The sequence below is a fragment of the Phalacrocorax aristotelis genome, chromosome 23, assembly GCF_949628215.1.
Source record: "Phalacrocorax aristotelis chromosome 23, bGulAri2.1, whole genome shotgun sequence".
NCBI classification, from domain to species: domain Eukaryota; kingdom Metazoa; phylum Chordata; class Aves; order Suliformes; family Phalacrocoracidae; genus Phalacrocorax; species Phalacrocorax aristotelis.
In genome coordinates this window covers 4583379-4601320 of record NC_134298.1, presented here as the reverse complement: position 1 = coordinate 4601320, position 17942 = coordinate 4583379, and the positions used below count along the sequence as shown (strand labels likewise).

Here is a 17942-nt window from a genome sequence, read left to right as displayed (position 1 = left end):
CCCCCCCAGCCCAGCACCTTTCACGTCCCCGCAGCTGAAGGCACGGGTCGATGGTGGGGCTAATTGGATCGAGGGGGGCGGTGGAGGCCCCCCCGCAGCGTCCCGCCACGCGTCCCTGCAGGCAGCGAGGCCAAATCCAGCACTTCGGCACAGAAGTGCCCCCACATGGGGGTTCTGCCCCATCTTGGGGTTCATGGAGGGGGGGCACAGGGAGCTGGTGGCTGGGGGGAACCAACCCCACGGTCCCACCGCTGTGGACTGGGACCAAACCCCCCAGGACGGCAGCAATGTCACCGCACTCTCACAGATGTCCCCGAGCTGAGGCCGGGAGGGAGGATCGGGGTCCGGGTGGCCCCCAGCCCCCCCTTGGCACAGAGCAGACCCTGCTGTTGGGGGGGGGGGGGGGCGGGGGGAGAAGGGAGATGAGGGTTTTCTGCACCATTTCCCCCGACTGTCAGCAAACAGCAATTTTCCAAAGGTCACAGGATGGCTCTGCCACCTCCTCTGTCCCCGGGCATGGAGGTGGGGGGCCCGGCAACAGGCCCCCCCCCCCCAGCAGGGCAAGGGGTGGCCCCAGAAGAGCCAAAGGGGATGGGGCAGAGGGTGCCCTCATGCCCCCCATCTCTCCCATGGGCAGGGAGGAAGAGGAGGAAAGCCTGGGGCCAAAGGTGCATCACTGGAGCCCAAGGAGCCCCTGGTGGGGGGGTCCTGGAGAGCGAGGAGCCCCCCCAGCCCCGGGTGTCGGACGGAAAGGCACAGGGAGAGCAAACAAGGCCCTGCCGCTTCCCCGCGCTTTATGGCCCCCTGGTTCCGCTGGAGGCGCATTAGGGGCCACGTGTGCCCCCCCCCCCCGGGAGGAAGGCCCTTATCAGCCCCTGTTTGCTTTTCCACTGGCCTGGGGCGGGGGGGCGGGGCAGGACGGACACACACCTGCCCAGCCCGGGGGACACACACACACGCCAGGCTGCAGGACGGGGACAGTGAGGACACAGCCCTCGGGGACACCAGGGCTCTGCCAGCCCCTCGCCGTGTCCCCCCACGACATGCCCCCCCCCCGAACCCCAAGCCAAACCCCCGCGCCGGCTTACAGCAGAGCACAGGCAGCAAAACCCAGCCCAGGACCCCCCTGTCCCCCCCCCGCCTCAGTTTCCCCACTGAAGGGAGAGGAACACCCAGGATTGCCCCCACCCCACTGCACGCTGGCTCCCCCAAGCCCCCCAAAGCAGGCAACTCCCCCTCCAAGCCTCCCAAAAGCACACACACAGCCCCCCATCCCAAGCCCCCCAGAGCAGTAGGGCCCGACCTCGTGGGCACACAACAGCCGAGACAGCCCCAGGGACGAGGTAAAAGATTTCTCATTTCATCAGTAAAAATACACCCTGGGGACACACACGCACCCCTCGGTGGGGAGGGGGCCTGGCCACACAGTGGCCGGCACCCCACAGGTGTGAGCCACCCCCCCCCAACTGCCCCCCCACACCCAGGGCAGCACCCGCCCCATCCGCCAGCAAAATTATCAAATATTTACAAATTAAAAAAAAAAAAAAAAAAAGAATAAATAGCAGTGATTCTTTAAAAAAACCAGACACACACCCCCCCTCGCTGTCCTCCCCCCCCGCCCCAGTCCTGGCCGGCGGCCACCCCGCTCAGCCGTCGGTGGCCAGGATAACGACGGCTCCAAAAATGCCAACGTTTTGCCCGATGAGTTTCATCTGATTCCAAAACTCGACCCGTCGCGATTCGTGCCAGTAGCCGATGTTGCCGTCGATGAGGAGGATGGCGAGGGGCAGCAGAACCGCCAGCACCTGCGCCGCCGCCCGCACGTAGTAACCGGAGAGGAAGGCGAGGGCCAGGAGGCCGTAGAGGATGAAGAGGAGCTGGAGGGCGAGCTCCCCCCCCAGGAGGTGGTTCAGGTAAGCCAGGCGGTCCTCCTTGCTGTGCTGCAGGGAGTAGGCCTGGGGGGGGACACATGGGGGGGACACGTGGTGGGGACTGCGGGGACTGGTGGCACTGGGAGCGCTTGCCTGAAGCTTCTCCCCCTTGGAGGGAAACCCCCAACGGACCCAGCCGTCTGCCTGCAGCAGGGCTGGGGGCAGGAGGTGGCTGTTGTGTGTGTCCCCCCCATCCAAGTGTTTTGTGACCCCCTCCCCGTACCTGGCAGATGAGGTAGATGCCGAGGAAGACCTGCCCCGTGGACTGCAGGGAGCGGCTGCGCGGCTTCTGGCGGTAGAGCTCGCCCGCGCCGCTGGCCAGGATGAGGAAGCCGCCGATGATGGCGATGGTCCGGGAGTACATCCGCACCTGCGCCAGGGCCACCGTCACCCCCGCGGGTCCCCCTGAGGCCGGGGCTGGGGGTCTTGGGGAGGGGTGCATTTTACCTTCAGCCAGTCGCCATAGTGGACGTGGCCGCCGACGTGGGCGGCGTAGGTGGCCACGGCGAGCTGCAGGGCGGCCCCCAGGGCGAACCAGCGGCGCTTCACCCCAAAGGACATGAAGCTGGCGCAGAGCACGGCCACCCCCATGTCCACGTACAAGTAGGGGATGGGGATGTCCGGCTTCCTGGGGGGTGTGCGGCAGCTCCAGCCCCTGACCCCCAACTCCCCACAGCCACCCCTGGCCCTGCTCACCCCCACACCCCCACTCACCCCCAGACCCACCCCGAGACCCTAACCCTAACCCTGACACAGCCCTCCCCTAGCGGGAGGCCCTCTGCACCCCTGCCAGACCATCTTTCTAATTGCCCCAGCCCCCCCCAGCTGCCCCTCTGCCCTCCCCCCAGCCCTCCCCTTCGTCTGGCCCCACACCCAGCCCATGTCCCCCCAGCCCCATACTTAGCCCAGGAGCCCCCCAACAGTCCCGCACTTGCCCCAACCACCCCAGCCCCACACCTAGCCCAGGCCCTCAAAGCCCCACATCAGCCCCAGGCACACCAGTCCCACACTTAGCCCAGAAGCCCCCCAGCCCCCCCACAAATAACCAGCTTCCCCTGCCGCACACCTACACCAGGCCCTCCCCAGCCCCACACCTACACCATCCCTACAAATACCCCAAGCCCCCGGCCCCCCAGGCCTCCCCCCAGCCCCACATGTACTCCAGGCCCTCAAAGCCCCCCCCCCCCCACCCCAGGCTCCCCGGGCCCCCCGCAGCCCCAGGCCGCCTCCAGCCCCAGGTCCCACAAGCCCCCCCAGCCCCATACCTACCCCAGGCCCCCCATGCCCCTCACGCCCACCCCAGGCCCTCACAGCCCCACACCAGCCGCAGGCTCACATGAGCCCCGGGCCCTCCAGGCCTCCCCCAGCCCCACACCTATCCCAGGCCCCCCCCCCCCCCCCCCCGCCAACCCCAGGCCCTCCCAGCCTCACAACCGCCCCGGGCCCCCCAGGCCTTTCAACAGCCCCACACCAGCTCCACAACAGTCCCGGGCCCCCCCGGGCCCCAAGGCCGCCCCCAGCCCCTCACAGCCCCGGGCCCCCCCAAGGACCAGGCCTCCCCCCCGCCCCGCACCGCCGCCCGTCGGCGCGCTCGGCGCAGAGCAGCAGCCCGCTGAAGCAGTGCCAGAAGGGGAAGCGGGTCAGCAGGACGCCGCCACCCGCCGTCAGCAGCCGCAGCGCCCGCCGCCGCCACCCGCGGCCCGCCGCCATCGCCCCGGGGCCGCCCCGCCGGAAGTCCCGCCCCCCGCCGGAAACAGCGCGCGGGCGGCCCCGCCCCCCGCGCGAAGCCCCGCCCCCCAGAGCGCCAGACACGGGTGATGGTTAAAAAAATTTCGGGTTTTATTGTTTTTGCTAAACAATACTAAAAAATTTTTCCTTTTTTTTTTCTTTTTTTTTCTTTTTTAAATTTTTAACTCTTCTAAAGGCAGGGCTTGAATTGTTTGATTTTGATCCATTTCTTAAAAAAAAAAAAAAAGGGGGGGGGAGGATCGTGGCAAAAAAAAAAAAAGGGAAAATAAAAACTTTTTTTAAAAAAAAAGCAAAAAAGGGGCAAAAAAATAACAGAAAAGAAAAGGGAGGCGGGGAACCCAACCCGAGGCCCCGGTGGGGGGTGGTGGGGTGGGAGGGGGGTGGTGCAGGAAGGGGGGTGTTTTTTGCCACGATCCTGATCGAGAGAACTGCTGGAAGCAGAAAAATATTTAAAGAACATTTTAATATATATTCATATATATATTTAAAGATAAGAAAAATAAGACTAATTCAAGCCTTGCCCTGTGCAAACAAAATTAAAACGAGACCGCGCTGGTCACAAGGGTCCCGGTTCGGCCACCGCAGTCAGCTCGTTACTTTTATTTTTGGGGGTTGGGGGGTGTTTTTGGGGGAAGGGGATGGGTGGGGGGGTGGGGGAGATGTTCCTTCGGGACAGGCAGAGAGGGGGTGACAGACCCCCTTTAGAAAAGTAAAGGGGGGGTTGGCAGCAGGGGAAGAGGGAGGCAAAAAGGAAAGAAACGTCAAAAAAATAAAACTAACAAAGTCTGACTGGCCGGTAGGAAAGAAAACATGGCGGACAAAAGAAAGTCTGTTAGTCAAGTAATGCGTGAGCTTTTAAATTATTCTCTTTTCTCGTTTGTTTTGAAGTCTAAGGTTTGGAATCGGTCGAGCTCCCCATTAACGAGCTCGAGGAGAGAGAGGAGAAAAAAAAAAAAAAGGAAATAAAAGTTGAACCCCCGCTGCCGCCGCCCTCCCGCCTCCGGCGAGTCGTGGCGGGGCGGTGGGGGGTCCCGGCGCCGGGAGGTGGGCCTCAGGACGAGAGGGAGGTCTCCTTCTGTGTCTGCTGTGCTTGTGAACGCTGCATTACCTTCTGGCTTTCCACGTCTCGAAAATGTTTCTCCACCTGCCAGCGGGGAGGGTGGGGTGGGTAAGGGGGGGGGGGGGGGGGGGGGGCGGGAGGAAAGGGGGGTTAGCGAAGGCAGGGGATCCCAGGGATGGGCTGGGGATCCTCCAGGGGCAGGGAGGGGGTCCTTGGGATGGGAAGGGGATCCCCTGGGGGCCAGGCTGGGAGGGGATCCCGGGGGGCAGGCAAGCCCACCCATGGGTGTCCCCAGGGATGTGACGCCCTCCCGGCATCCCCAGTGCCACCGGACCCCCCTGCCCGTACTCACTATTTTGCGTACGTGACTCAGGGCGCTTCCCTCTTTGCCTTTACAGTTTTCCACTTGATAGGGAGGGGCGATAACGACTTCTTCCATCACAACTATGTTCTTCTCCTGCCATTTACAGTCTTTAATGCTGCGGGGAGGGGGAAAAAGGATCAGCAAGGCAACCACGGGAGGGTCTGGGCCACGCTCCCGCATCCTCCAGCCCCTCCGAAAGCCACCACCCAGCCCTGCCAAGGGTCCGATGCGGGTGCAGGAGCCACCCGGTACCTCCTGGGTAGCCAAGCAGAGAGGGGTGCGAGCCCACAGGCACGTGGCTGGCAAGGAAGGGGCAAGGGAGCCATCACCAGGTCCTCAGGGGCTCTGGCCAGCGCATCCCAGGGCACATCGGCAGCGTGTGGTGGCGAGCCCAAGGGACAAGGCGATGTGAACCCCCTCCAGCTCCTTCCACCCAGCCATGCTGCGCCACCGGTGGCTCCCAGCCCACGGCGCCGGGGCAGAGCGCAGGAGGCACCGACGAGGGGGACTTACGTCTTATGTATAGTCTGGAAGAGCTGCTGTCCCTCCAGAGAGACACCAGCGCTAATTGCATACGCCTGGCTCATCTTCTCTTCCTTCTCCGTCCGCGCTTTGTTGGCAAGCTGGAGGGGAGACAAAGAGAGAGGGAGCTCGGCTGAGCGGCGGTGAGAGCTCCGAGGGGACGCAGGTCACCCCCGCAGATGCAGCTCGCTGTCCAGATCGCCAATTAAACGCAGATAACGACGAACGTGCCATTTCCACCCTCCCACCACACCTTTCTCCTCACATGCTGGAGCGCCGCACGGATTTGAGGCCACGACTCAATTCCTTTTTGAGTCACTGCCTGTGTCCGCCTGGTATTTCAGACATGTGGGGGCCCCTTTTCACACCCCCCTGTTCAGGCACAGGGAGGAAGTCACCTGCCGGGGGCCAGATGCACAGCCATCACCTTCCCCTCTGCCTTTTCCTGAATTAATTGCTGCATTTTAGGTCCAAACCACCTTCCACTGCTCGCTGTTTACTGAGGGGATGCGGATGGGAAAGACGAGCCCAGAGTAACCATTACGTTAGGGCTTGCAGGGTGTAAATGCCTTGTACAGACCACACAGGAGCATGAGCAACCTTATTCCAGAGCAGTTATTCTGTTCCACCCCAAAAAAAAACCCCCAAAACCAAGCAAAGGGGGTTATTTGGGAGTCACCCCGCAGCTCACACCGTCTGTGTGTGGGGAAGTGTGATTACGCTGGCAGGGTCCTGGAGTAGAGAGGGGAAATCCCAACCCTGGTGTCCCCCGAGTTAAATCCCACGGCCGTGGGAGGAGGAGAAGGAGCTGCAGCTGCCTGGAGGCAGGAGACGGGCAGGCGGCGCTGGACCAGCCGCCTTTCCCCGGCTGAAGCTGCCGCAGTGGAAGAGCCACATTAGCATTGCCACCCACGCCGGCCCTCCTCTTCCTCCTCATCCTCACCGGAACGGCCTCACGCCTGCAGGGGCTCCCCAAGCCAGACTGGCTTTCGCCGTGCTGTGTGAGGATGGCTTCACCCTTTCTAAAGCCCTCTCTGGGTAGGGAAAGCCCGAGCTCCCACTGAGCGGGGACACTTTTTGTAGCAAATAACGCTAATAAGGGCCAGGCTTCCCCCTCGCAGCCAGCCCAGCTCCTGGAACAGCAGCCACTGGGCAGACACAGCCCGTTGCAGCTGCTCTCCGTGCCCAGGCGAGCGGGGCTCGCTGCGGCAGCGTTCGGCTGCTCACCGCGTGCTCCCCAGCCTCTCGGTGAGCAAGGGAAGCCTTAACAGGGGGACAGAAGTAGGGATCTCTTCTTAACCCTGGCACAAGCTTGCTCCGAAGCTACTCGCCTCGTTCCACGTAGGAATTGCTTTCTCCAAGACCACCAGTCCGGCTTCCAAACTGGTTTCTAAAGACTAGGCGTAACGTTCCCCAGTAAGTTTCCTTCATCCAAGTCAACGCAGGCGACCGCACCGACACTTCACCCGAGCAGGGCTGCTCCCCGAGGCCGGCGTACCTGGTTCCCCCAACCGCCCCTCATTCCATCGCCTGCACCAGAGCTTTGGGGACAGCCCCGCAAGGAGGCAGGTGATGACAGACCACCTGCGAGGAGCCATGAAACCCGAGAGGCGCGGATGAAGAGCAACCTCATCCTCCCGCTTCTAGCTGGGGCACATCAGCCCTCACCCAGAGCTGGCTCACTTGCAACGTTGCTTAGTTTATTAACTGAGTGCCAAGATCCAGGGTCCCCTCGCTCTTGCCTTTCCCCTGCAATAGGATGTGCTCTCCCTATTCATTGCCGCTATCCCCGGACAAGAAGCAAATTGGACACGCCGAGGCTCCAATTTCCAGCCTCCCTGATCCAAGAGTTCAAAATAGCCTCCTTGTTCCCAGCGCAGCTCCCGCGCCGCTTCACGCCCCCCCTCCAGTGAGCACCCGAAGGCACCAGGGCTATTGAAGGCTCGGATACGCACCTTGTGCGATGGCAGAATGAATGAATGAGTCACTTCCCTATTCTCGTCCCTATGAATGATGGAAAACGCGGCAAGAAGAACCAGCAAGGGCCACCGAGCGCCGTGCCACAGCCCCCCACCGCCAGGATAGCCCCCCGTCCCACTGGGGTGCCGGCAGCCTGGTGAGAAGAGCCGAGCATGGCGAACCCCAGACAGCAAGTCAAGGGGATCCCTCCAAAACCAGGCAGCTGACCTCTCCCCGGCACGGTTGCAGACGGCGCTGCCACGCAGCCGAGGCTGTGCCAAGGTCCCCTGGCAGGTGCCAGCCCCACAGGGCAGGCTGGTGTCCCCAGACTCTGCAATGACATCCCTCTGCACCCCCATTGCCGGCAGCAGGAAGCTCCGAGCTCAGCCCGACCCGGACCAAGCCGCTGCCAGCCCTCCGTCGCACCGGCATTACCTCCTTGCCCGCCTCTCGCCTGCTCTTCCAGCCGCTCCACAGCTGCCGGAGCTGAACTGCACACCACCCTTCTTCCCGTGTCACCATTCAAAAGTGTTTTTTCCCCCCAAATTTTCACGCTGCATCCCTCCTGAAGCCTCCCCAGGGGAGTCTGCAGGACACCTCTCCCGCAGCAGCCTCATGACAGCCACCTGCAGCTGACAACCCGCTCTCCCCCTGCCCGCACCTTCCACTGCCACCAGCCGGCACCCCTGCCCTCCTCCACCAGGGGCTCGGACCCCCGCCAGACTGGGCCCCCCACCGCCAGATCCTGCTGCCTTCCAAGCCCAGCAAGTCTTGCGGTCCCAACATCTTCTCTCCACTAAGGGCCAGGCAGGGCTGAGCATCTCCTGGGGCCTCTGCATGCTTTCCAGGGCCTTCCAGAGCAGCAAGGGCTTGCCATGGAGCACCACAAGCACTCCTGTGTGCCAACAGCTCCTTCTCCCAGTATGGCCAGTACCAGCTTGTCTGTATTCCAGTCCTGCAGCACCACCGGATCCCAGCTTGGCTGTTCATTGAGATGTGGGTCAGAGGGACATGGAAAACCCTCCCATGACTGGAGACGGGGACACAGACACTCCAGTGGATGGAAGTCAGTGTGTAGCTGCTGAAGATACTACTTGATTTGGTTTTTTTTCTTCTCCATGCCTAAAGGCACAGCAATTATTTCGATGCTGGAAAGTCTGAGGCGAGTATTTGAAGTCAGGCGGTCGGTTTTCCCCTCAGCAGGCCCATCCACCTCCCGGCTGCGCTCCCAACGATGTCACTCGATTACAACGCACAGTCGCATCTTTACGGTGGTTGTGTCATTTGAGACCTCCACCAACGTGCTAATCCGCCGAGAAGGAACCCACAGGGGCTATGGACGCCCAGCTGGTGCCACCCCCGTGACACCGACCTGCAGGCAGAGCCTGCCTGAGCCTGCCTGCCAGGAGAGGAGGTTTCCCCGTGGGATGAGGAGGTGACAACTGAAAAGCCCCACAGCCAGACCCCACACCCGGCTTCCCCGGAGCCTGCCTGTCTCCAGCTGTTTCACACCAGCATCAAGAGTTTGCCTTCACCTTCCCTTTTTTCAGCGCCATCACTGGGAATCAGAAGCGATCCTCTTCCTGAAGGAGGCACTAAGAGCAGTTCCTCAAAATTCAACTAACTGCACGAGTGCTTCACTGCTCCTGCCCGTTCCCCCGCCATCCGGCTTCACCCCAAATAAATCTGGTTCTGAAGAGGACCAAAGTTCACGTGGAGAGGTGGCTGCAGGCAGAGAGGGCACCCGCCAAAGCACAAACCCCATCTAGCGTCATCCATGGGAGCACAAAAAGTGCTCTAGTGCGTTCTTAACCCAGGATCTTGGAAGAGAGACCGCTTGGAAGGAGCGGCACAGGCTCCAGTAAGCAGAGTACCAGCTTCAGCTGTGCCCACCTTCTCTGGAAGGTTTTGATTTGAGCATTTGAGTCATTCGCTGTCAGGGAAGAACCTGATGCACGTTTACAAAAGGTTCCACCCTCTGTTCACTCCGGCCAGCAAAGCACTACGTCCCTCTACCAGCAGCGCTGGGGCTGCTGTGGAGCCAGGAGGATCAAGACCACAGAACTTTTCCTAAGCGAAAAGGTGCTCTGCAGCCTCAGCGTTACTGAAAACCCTCCAGAGGTCCTGATGCTGAAATTCTTGGTCAGCATTTCAACTTGCACCCACTTGCCAGCACAGAAATCCACGTTCACCCCTGCTGCAGGAGGCCGGTGTGCAGCGGAGCAGCCTCCAAAGAGGGCACAGGGCTTGGCGCAGGGCAGAGCCACCCACCGAGCTCCCAGTATGCACCTTCAGCACCTCCAGTGCTTTAACAGGAGGATGCAGCGTCACCCAGGCAATTAAACCTACATTAAACCAGGCTAGAAGCTCCAGCCAACACTGGAGCAAATAGTGTAAATCCAGACCAAAGGGTGCGCAGGTGCCCAGGGGAGCAACAGGACCAGCTCCCCAGCCGAGCACAGCGCCCAGCCCCTTGTTCAGACTCACATGGACTGACTCTTGAATGAAACAAAGCCAGGAGTTCCTTCTCCCTCACCCAGGGCCTCAGCTCCCTCTCTGAGCAATCCCAAAGCAGAGAGGGACAGCCAGCTGCTGCCTCACTACAGAAACCCCAGCAGATCACAGAGACTCAACACACCCAAAACATCATCATCTCAACCTTAACGGAGCTGTGTTAAGCCACTATCAAAGTGGTTGATTTAAAGTTTAAAATCTACCCGGTCCCCAACAGGGACTTCCCCATGCGAATCCCTCCCTCCCAGGAACAAACGCCTCCGAGCCCGTGAGGGCAGGTTCTTACCTTGCTAACATTGAGTGAAGCTAAAGGAGGAGGCGTTTCCGTGCGGTCATTAATTATTTCCACTTCTGAAACATACTGTAAGTTTACAAGCAGGATATCTGCGTGATTAGGCTTTCCACTGGAAGAGGGGCATTCTGGAGGGGAAAAATCGTTAAGGAAAACAAATCCAGGAGGAGACATTTACAGGCCTGATGCACAGAGCTGTGCAGGAGCAAACCGGGAGAACATTTGGTTTTCAGAGAGTTCCTCCACCACCCCGTCCCCGCTCAGCCAAGCACAGGGTCATCAGTGAGACCCCAACAACATCAACCATTTCTTCTTGGATCTGTTTGATGCCGATTCAGTTTTCCTGATTAAAGCATGAGTTTTCCAGCCAGTAACTCCTGTACCCCCAACGCACACGGCCTGCGATGCTGCGTGGTCTCCTCCAAAAATGCAATTTAGTCCCAACCGGCCGGTGAGGCACGGTGGTGCTGCTGCTGCCAGGGCCCCAGCTGTGGTGCTGCCTGCTTCCCCGCTCGCCACAAGCACCAGCCAATGAACGCTGGTCTGCACAGGGAAGTGAACCAGAACAACCACCGTACCTCAAATTTGCCCCTTTTATACCATAACTATTTCCTCTTGCAGGCCGTGGCTAAGCCAGAGCCTCCCCGGGAGCAGTCCCTAGCACGGATGGAAGAGGAGCTACTCGGCGGCTCTGTGGGAAAGGCCTCCTCGCCCTCGCACACCTCCCGGCGGCACCTCAAACGCAGCACGGTTTGTTGTGGTCGGTATGGCAGCACGACTGGCAAGTGTAAATGAGACAACAGTGCACCACCCCCAGAAAAAAAAAAAAGCCCTCCCAGAGCTGACATTAATTCCTGCGCAATCTGTTCCCCAGGAGGCTGCATCGTTAGCCCTCCGCTCCCTCAGCTGCTGCAAGGAGCAGAGAGCATGGCTTGGAGAGCCTCTACCACGCCGACACCATCTCCTCCTCGGAAGAGATGCTCACGGAGGTCACTTTTCCTCTCCTCCGGTCCCCCCGAGCCTGGCTGTGCAGGTGAAGCCCTCCCTAGCCAATGCCTTTCAGTAAAGGAGAGAAAACGAGGGATGCTCAGGGAACTCTGGTCTCTTCCTTTGGGGGGATGAGATGGAGCATCCCCGCTTAGGGAGGAAGAGCCAGGCTTAAGGCAAAGCCAGAACGGGAGCTCTCAGCCCTCTCCAGTGCAGACCAGCAGCATGACACACTAAGCCAACCTGATGGACATCATTTCACTTTCCTGCAGCCCTGACTTGGGCCTGGGGAGCTTCACCCACCCTAACTGCACCAGCGCAAACAGGACCTCAGCTCGGGACAGGTCCCCAGTCCCCCTCCAGAAGTGCATCACGCCCAGCACCCAGCAGGGCTTTTCCCATTGCATTTCTCCCAGCTCCAGCATGCAGACATGAACCCCTCTCATGGCTCCTCCATCACTCACTGCTTCCCTCCAGAACCCACCCCTGGGGCCTCAAGCACTCTTCCAGCCCCCTTCCAACACCAGTCCCTGGGCTGAGCATCCACCTTCCTGAACTCCCCGTGGTCCCTCTGCTGTTCTCCAACAGCCCTTTGCTTTCACCTTATTTGCAGGTTAAAATGAGAAGCACATCCTTTTTTTTTTTTTTTCCACATTCATATTGGTTTATATTTTAAACCCCCAACCACTGCATTGCTGCCTCTCCTCTACACAAGGCCCAGGGCAGCCCCAGACCCCCCCATCCCCTCCACAGGGCACTTCTCCTGGCCCTCCTCACCGCCCCCCAACCTGCCCCTACCCTCCTAAAGGGCTCCCCATGTACCCAGGCCCACCCCATAAGGTTCCTCTCACAGGGGTCCCCAAATTTCCCCTAAACCCTGCAGGCCGCCCCTACTCTCAGACAACCTCACCTTGCCTCCATGGCCTTCCCTTAAATCCCCACAGGTTCATTGAGAGCTGCCCCCCCCTCCTCCAAATCCCACAGGGGTCTCCTGACCCCCATTACACCAATACTTCCCATGGGACCCCCATCCCCCCCTAAGCCCCACCCAGCCCTGCCCACCGCACGGGATCTCACCATGCCTCCAAGGCCTCCTTCTGCACCCCCAAAGAGGTACCCACCCCCCTCCTAGGACCCCCCTCAGGGCTCCTCCTGCCCTCGAGATCCCCCCTGCATGAGAACTCCCCATCCTCCCTGAACCCTGCAGGGTGCCCCCCCACCCCCGCAAGGGCCTTCAAGGCCTCCCCTAAAAACCCCAGAGCCCTGCAGGAGACCCTCAACCCCAGGCCCCTATGGAGCTACTCAACCCTCAACCCCCTGTAGGGCTCCCCCCAGAACCCTCCTATATGGCACCCACCCCAAACAACCCCACCATAGAGCCCCCCAATAACCCCACTATGGGGCTCCTCACCCCTCCCAAAACCGTCCTATAGGGCAGCCCTCTCCCCCCAAACCTTCCTATAGGGTGCCCCACTTGCCCCCATTAACCCCACTATAAGGCTTCCCCCCCATAACACACTAAAGGGCCCCTCACTCCCCCCCAAAACCCCACTACAGGGCACCCCATTCCCCACCATTAACCCCAATACAGAGCCCATCCCTGCCCCTCAAAACGTCCCTATAGGGCACCCCACTCCCCCCCAAACCCCACTACAAGGCACCACACTTCCCCCCCAGATCTCCCTATAGGGCACCCTACTCCCGCTCCATTAACCCCAATATAGGGCCACTCACTCCCCCCCAAACCCCACTACAGGGCGTCTCACTCCACCCCAAAACCTCCCTGTTGGGCCTCCACATTAACCCCAATATAGGGCCCCTCACTCCCCCCACAAACCTCACTATAGGGCGCCCCACTCCCCACAAAACCTCCCCATAGGGCCCCCCCCTTCACACACACCTCCCCACCCACCTCCCCACTCCCCCCTCGAGACTCCCCCCCACTCCAACGCCCCCCCAGCACCACGCCACCCCCCAAAGCCCCCGCCTCCCCCCAGGACCTCCCCCCTCCCCTCAGAGCCACCCCGCTCCCGGCGGGCGGGCGGGCGGCGGAGGCCCAGGCGGGCCCTTCCCGGGGCCGCAGCCGGGCCGGCCGAAGCGCTGCCGAAGGGATACTGAGCGCCAGCATCTTGCTGGGATAATCGAAGGCGACCACCTCGCCCTGCAGGCGCTGCTCCTGGCAGGTGCGGCACGACACCTGGCTGCCCACGCTGAAGTACTCGCCCGGCGCCGCCATCTTCTCTCAGCCCCGCAGCGGCCGCCGCGGCTCGGCTCGGCCAGGCGCGGCGGGGGGGGGGGGGGCGGGGCCGCCGCGCGACGTCAGCGCGCGCGACGAGGGGCGGGGTGACCTTGGCCGGGGGGGGTGGGGGGGGTGGGGGGGGTGGTGTCGTCCCTCACGTGGTTTGTCCCTCTCGCCGCACCGTAGCCCCGCCGGTGCCGCGGGGGCTGCTGGGGGATGTAGGCGGAAGAGGCTGGGTGAGAGCGGGGGGGTGTGGGGAGAGGGTGGTGAGGGAGACCCCCCTCGGGTAACACCCCGGCCCCAGCCCCGGTCCCGCTGTAGCGCGGGGAGCAGGTTCGGGTGTCCCCGGGAGGGCCAGGCCGCTCCGGCAGCACCGGGTGGCTCTGGGGATGCCCCAGGCCTGGCCTAGGGGAGGTCCGGGCCTGCTCCAGGGAGACCCCAGGGAGCCCTGGAGAGGCCCCAGTTCCGTTCCAGGGAGACCTCAGGGACACCCCGGGCCTGCTCCATGGAGACCCCAGGGAGATATGGCTGGCTCCAAGGAGACCCCAGGAAGACCCTGGGTCTGCTCCAGGAGCCTCAGTGAGACCCCAGGGAGGTCCTGTGCCAGCCTCAGGGAGCCCCTAGGGAGGCCCCAGGTCTGCTCCAGGGCAGACCCCAGGGAGACCCTGGGTCAGCTCCAGGTGAGACTCCAAGGGAGACCCCAGGAAGACTCTGGGTCTGCTCCAGGGAGACCCTAGCTGAGACCTCAGGGACACCGTGGGTCTGCTCCAGGGAGGTCCTGTGTCAGGCAGGGGCCCTGAGGTCCCGGAGCCCCAGGGAGCCCCAGGCAGGCCAGGATGTGCCCCCCGGGACCTGCCCGTGCTGGGTCAGCCTGGAGCACCTGTTGGTCAGGGCCCTGCCTGGCGCCAGTCCCCAGCAGACAGCCCCGCACACGTGGTGATGCTGCCCAGCACTACCGTCCCCTCGGAGCCACCGAGGTGCGGGTGGGATGCGAAGGTTGAGAGTCCTTTGTGGGCAAACTTCAGGTGGCGAACAGCTCCCTGAAGCCATGCCAGCGCTGGCATCAGGCACCAAGGCGTCCCTTGGTGTCACACCGAGCACAGGAGCGTGACACCGCCCCAGGGAGCCACCTCCCACCCCCTTCCCAAGGTCTCTCTCTGCCTGTCAAGCGGACTCTGTGCAGAGACCTCAGCTCTAACACTCCCTCTCTCCCTCCAGCCTTGCGCAATGGATGCCCTGCACATCGCTGGCATCCGCTTTGCAGAGGTGCTGCAGTCCGGGCCACCCTGGCTGGAAAAGTTCTGGATCTCGGTGACCTCCCTGGCTGATCCCAAATGCATCTTCACTGTCTGTTTTCCTCTCACCTATTTTCTCGACCGCAAGGTGGGGGTGTCGGTGTTGTGGACTGGTCTGGTGTCAGAGTGGCTCAACGTGGTTCTCAAATGGTGAGGGGATAGCCCAGGGTCTCTGTGACACCTGGTGACACCCCGAGGGCTGAATGGTGGCACGTTCACAACAGCAGAAACACAAACAAGGGCTCCGCTTCGGGGGCAGAGATGAGGGCTGCTCCTTGCCTGTGCCGCGCTGAAAGCGTGCAGAGGTTTTGCAGGTCACCTGAGCCGCGGAGATGCATCTGCAGGCATTCATGGCAGAAAAAACCCCAGGAGCCGTAAGAACTGGCAGGGATCCTGCCCTCCTGCTGCTGGCTTCAGCCCTCGGGTCCACAGGGATGGGTGGTGAAGGCACTGGGCTGCGTTTGGCTGTTCACCGCTCTCTGGTTTCTCTCCCTGCCAGGTTATTATTTGGGGAGCGCCCATTCTGGTGGGTCCATGAGTCAGGGTTCGCCAGCAAGGAGCTGGTCACACTGCGCCAGTTCCCTGTCTCCTGCGAAACGGGACCGGGTGAGTTATGGGTGAAAGTTTTTCCTCGCACCTCCGGTGGGCCCCGGGATCCGTAGGGAAGGGCCACAGGAGCAGGGAGGCCCCGGCCGGCCGGGAACACCGCAGCTGGAGGGTGCTGCTGGGCTGGCAGGACGCCCTGAGCGGGAAAGCCGTTTGTCAGCCAGCGCCTCGCAGCAGAGCAAATGAGTGAGCGGCAGGGAGCGGGCCCGGCGCCACGGCTGCTGGCACGGCGTGCGCGGCACGGGCAGCTCCAGGGCCAGGAAACCCACGGGAGAGTCTGCTGGCAGCAGGGACCGGGGCACCTCGCTCGCCCTTTCCGCCTGGCCTCCCCTGCCCACAGAGCCCGCATCCCTGTCTGGTTATTTGGGCAGGGGACCATCACCCAGGGACACCGGCTTGCTCCATCCTCATCCTCATCCTCGAGCCGAGCCCACAGTGCCGGCTGTGGCCGTCAGCCAGGAGGGAACCCAGGACGCAAGCAGGGCTGCCTGGCCGCGAGGGCTAGGCGCAGCAGACGTGTCCCCAGCTCTCCTGGGTGACCCCAGGCACTCGCCCCGCTGGGACACGCTCCCCCCCGACCCACCGTGTTGAGCACCCTGTGCTTCCCCTTCACAGGGAGCCCCTCCGGCCACTGCATGATCACGGGGGCAGCCCTCTGGCCCCTTGTCACCGCCCTGACAACGCTGGCATCCAGAAACTGCAGGAGGTGAGTCCAGGGACTGGGAAGCCGTCACTTGGAAATCCCCAGAGCACCTTTTGGAGGAGGGAGGTGCAATGTGGGACACTTCCCCAGCAGGCAGCAGCCGCGGAGGAGCGGGAAGGTACAGCCAACAGCCTTCCCCTCCCAGCGGGGCAGCGCCTGAGCAACACAGCTCTACCCTGGCAGCTCTGGCTGCTGCAGGAACAGGCTGCAAAGCCCTGGAGACTCCCCCAGATCCCCCCCGAGCTGCTTTTCTTTTGCTGCCTTCACCTGTGCTTTACTCATTCCTCCAGCCAAGCAGGTCCAAACCTGCCCTGCCTGGCACAACACGCTCGGGAGCACCGAGCCAGACCCAAGAGCTGCCTCCCAGCTGCTGACCCTCCTTGCCTTCCAGCCTGGTGGTGAAGCTGATCCCCTTCTGCACCTACATCCTGCTCCTGCTGGCCGTGGGGCTCTCACGGGTCTTCATCCTGGCCCATTTCCCCCATCAGGTGGTCTGCGGCATCCTGGCAGGTGGGTCCCTCCACCCAAACTTCAGCGCCCACCCCTGGCCCAGGGTGTTTTGGGCACCTTCCCCTCCCTTTAAGGCTCCCCCAGTCCATCCCAGTACCCCAACCTGCCTGCCCTCACCATCCAGGGGTAGCCCTGGGCTGGGGGCTGCAGTCTCGCACCCCCGGCCACACGCACTCTGGGGTTTTTTGTCGCCACCGCGTTGGCCCTGATGCTCAGCTGCTTCGCCCTGCACAGCCTGGTGATCGCCGCCGGCATCGACATCGACTGGTGAGCGCCTGGCATGGGGAGCTGCCCCCGGGGGTCCCTGGGGTTCCCACCCCGCTCACAGCTCTCCTCTTTCCGCCGCAGGTCCATCCGCCTGGCCACCAAATGGTGCTCCGACCCCGCCTGGCTCTGCCTCGACACCCGGCCCTTCGCCTCCGTCTGCCGCGACGCCGGCAGCGCCCTGGGGTTGGGGCTGGCCGTCGGCTTCCCCCTGCACCGGGGGGAGCGGTTGGACCCCCGGCAGCGCGTGGCCGGCGCCGTGCTGGCCCTGGGGGCCGTGCAGGGCCTGCACCGGCTGCTGCAGCCGGCGGACGTGACCCTGTGGTACGGCACCAGCTTCCTCAAGTACGCCACCGCGCCCTGGCTGGTGTCATCTCTCCTGCCCCAGCTCATCCTCTCCCTCACTCATCCACGGGGCTCCCCCCACGCCGAGTAGGGGTCCCCGCTGTAGGGTTCCCCACCATACCCCGGTGAGCCCTGTGCCCCCCCCTCCTGGCTTTGCCCTCGGCTGTGCCCATTGTCCGTGGCCCCTGGCCTAAGCACAGCCCCTGGCTCCACACCGGGAGGGCACCCACCGTCCCCCCTCCCTGGGACCAGAGGCCAGTTGTGTGACCCTCGCTGCGTTTAGGGCGCCGCTCCCCCCCGGAGGAGCAGGGACCCCCCGCAGCGTGGGGCAGAGCTGGGGGTGCCCCTGTGCCCAGCAGGTCTGGGGACGCAGCACAGGGACAGCCCCAGCCTTGGGGTCACCCACAAACGTCACCACCTTCCGCTCCGCACCCCCCCGCCGCCACCTTGCTCCCCAGCCTCCTTCCAGCTGCCCCAGTTCTCCCAGTTCAAGTTCCCCATGTGGTAGGGAGGGGAAGGGGCTGGGATCCCCAGCGCGCCGTGGTCGCCAGAGGGGCCACCGCGTTTCTAACCAAATAAAGGCATGGTTACCATCCTGTTAC

The 17942-nt window shown here is 62.6% G+C and overlaps 3 protein-coding genes across 3 annotated transcripts; 1 reads left to right on the top strand and 2 right to left on the bottom strand.

The window, feature by feature from the left end:
• Positions 1-1337: 1337 nt before the first annotated feature.
• Positions 1338-3686, bottom strand: TMEM101 (transmembrane protein 101). Its single transcript, XM_075117218.1, has 4 exons — positions 3505-3686; positions 2379-2559; positions 2155-2301; positions 1338-1955 (listed from the first exon to the last, which is right to left on the bottom strand). The coding sequence occupies exons 1-4, from the start codon at positions 3639-3641 to the stop codon at positions 1647-1649; spliced, it is 774 nt and encodes a 257-aa protein (XP_074973319.1). The 5' UTR covers positions 3642-3686; the 3' UTR covers positions 1338-1646.
• Positions 3687-3746: 60 nt separating this feature from the next.
• Positions 3747-13669, bottom strand: LSM12 (LSM12 homolog). Its single transcript, XM_075117219.1, has 5 exons — positions 13494-13669; positions 10386-10519; positions 5618-5727; positions 5093-5219; positions 3747-4824 (listed from the first exon to the last, which is right to left on the bottom strand). The coding sequence occupies exons 1-5, from the start codon at positions 13612-13614 to the stop codon at positions 4732-4734; spliced, it is 585 nt and encodes a 194-aa protein (XP_074973320.1). The 5' UTR covers positions 13615-13669; the 3' UTR covers positions 3747-4731.
• A 190-nt stretch (positions 13670-13859) lies between these two features.
• On the top strand, positions 13860-17933 carry G6PC3 (glucose-6-phosphatase catalytic subunit 3). The gene is given in 8 exon segments (XM_075117196.1): positions 13860-14297; positions 14836-15062; positions 15412-15518; positions 16134-16224; positions 16613-16731; positions 16856-16890; positions 16892-16998; positions 17080-17933. Coding segments are annotated over 8 exon segments (1329 nt in total). The 5' UTR covers positions 13860-14006; the 3' UTR covers positions 17432-17933.
• The last annotated feature ends 9 nt before the right edge of the window (positions 17934-17942 follow it).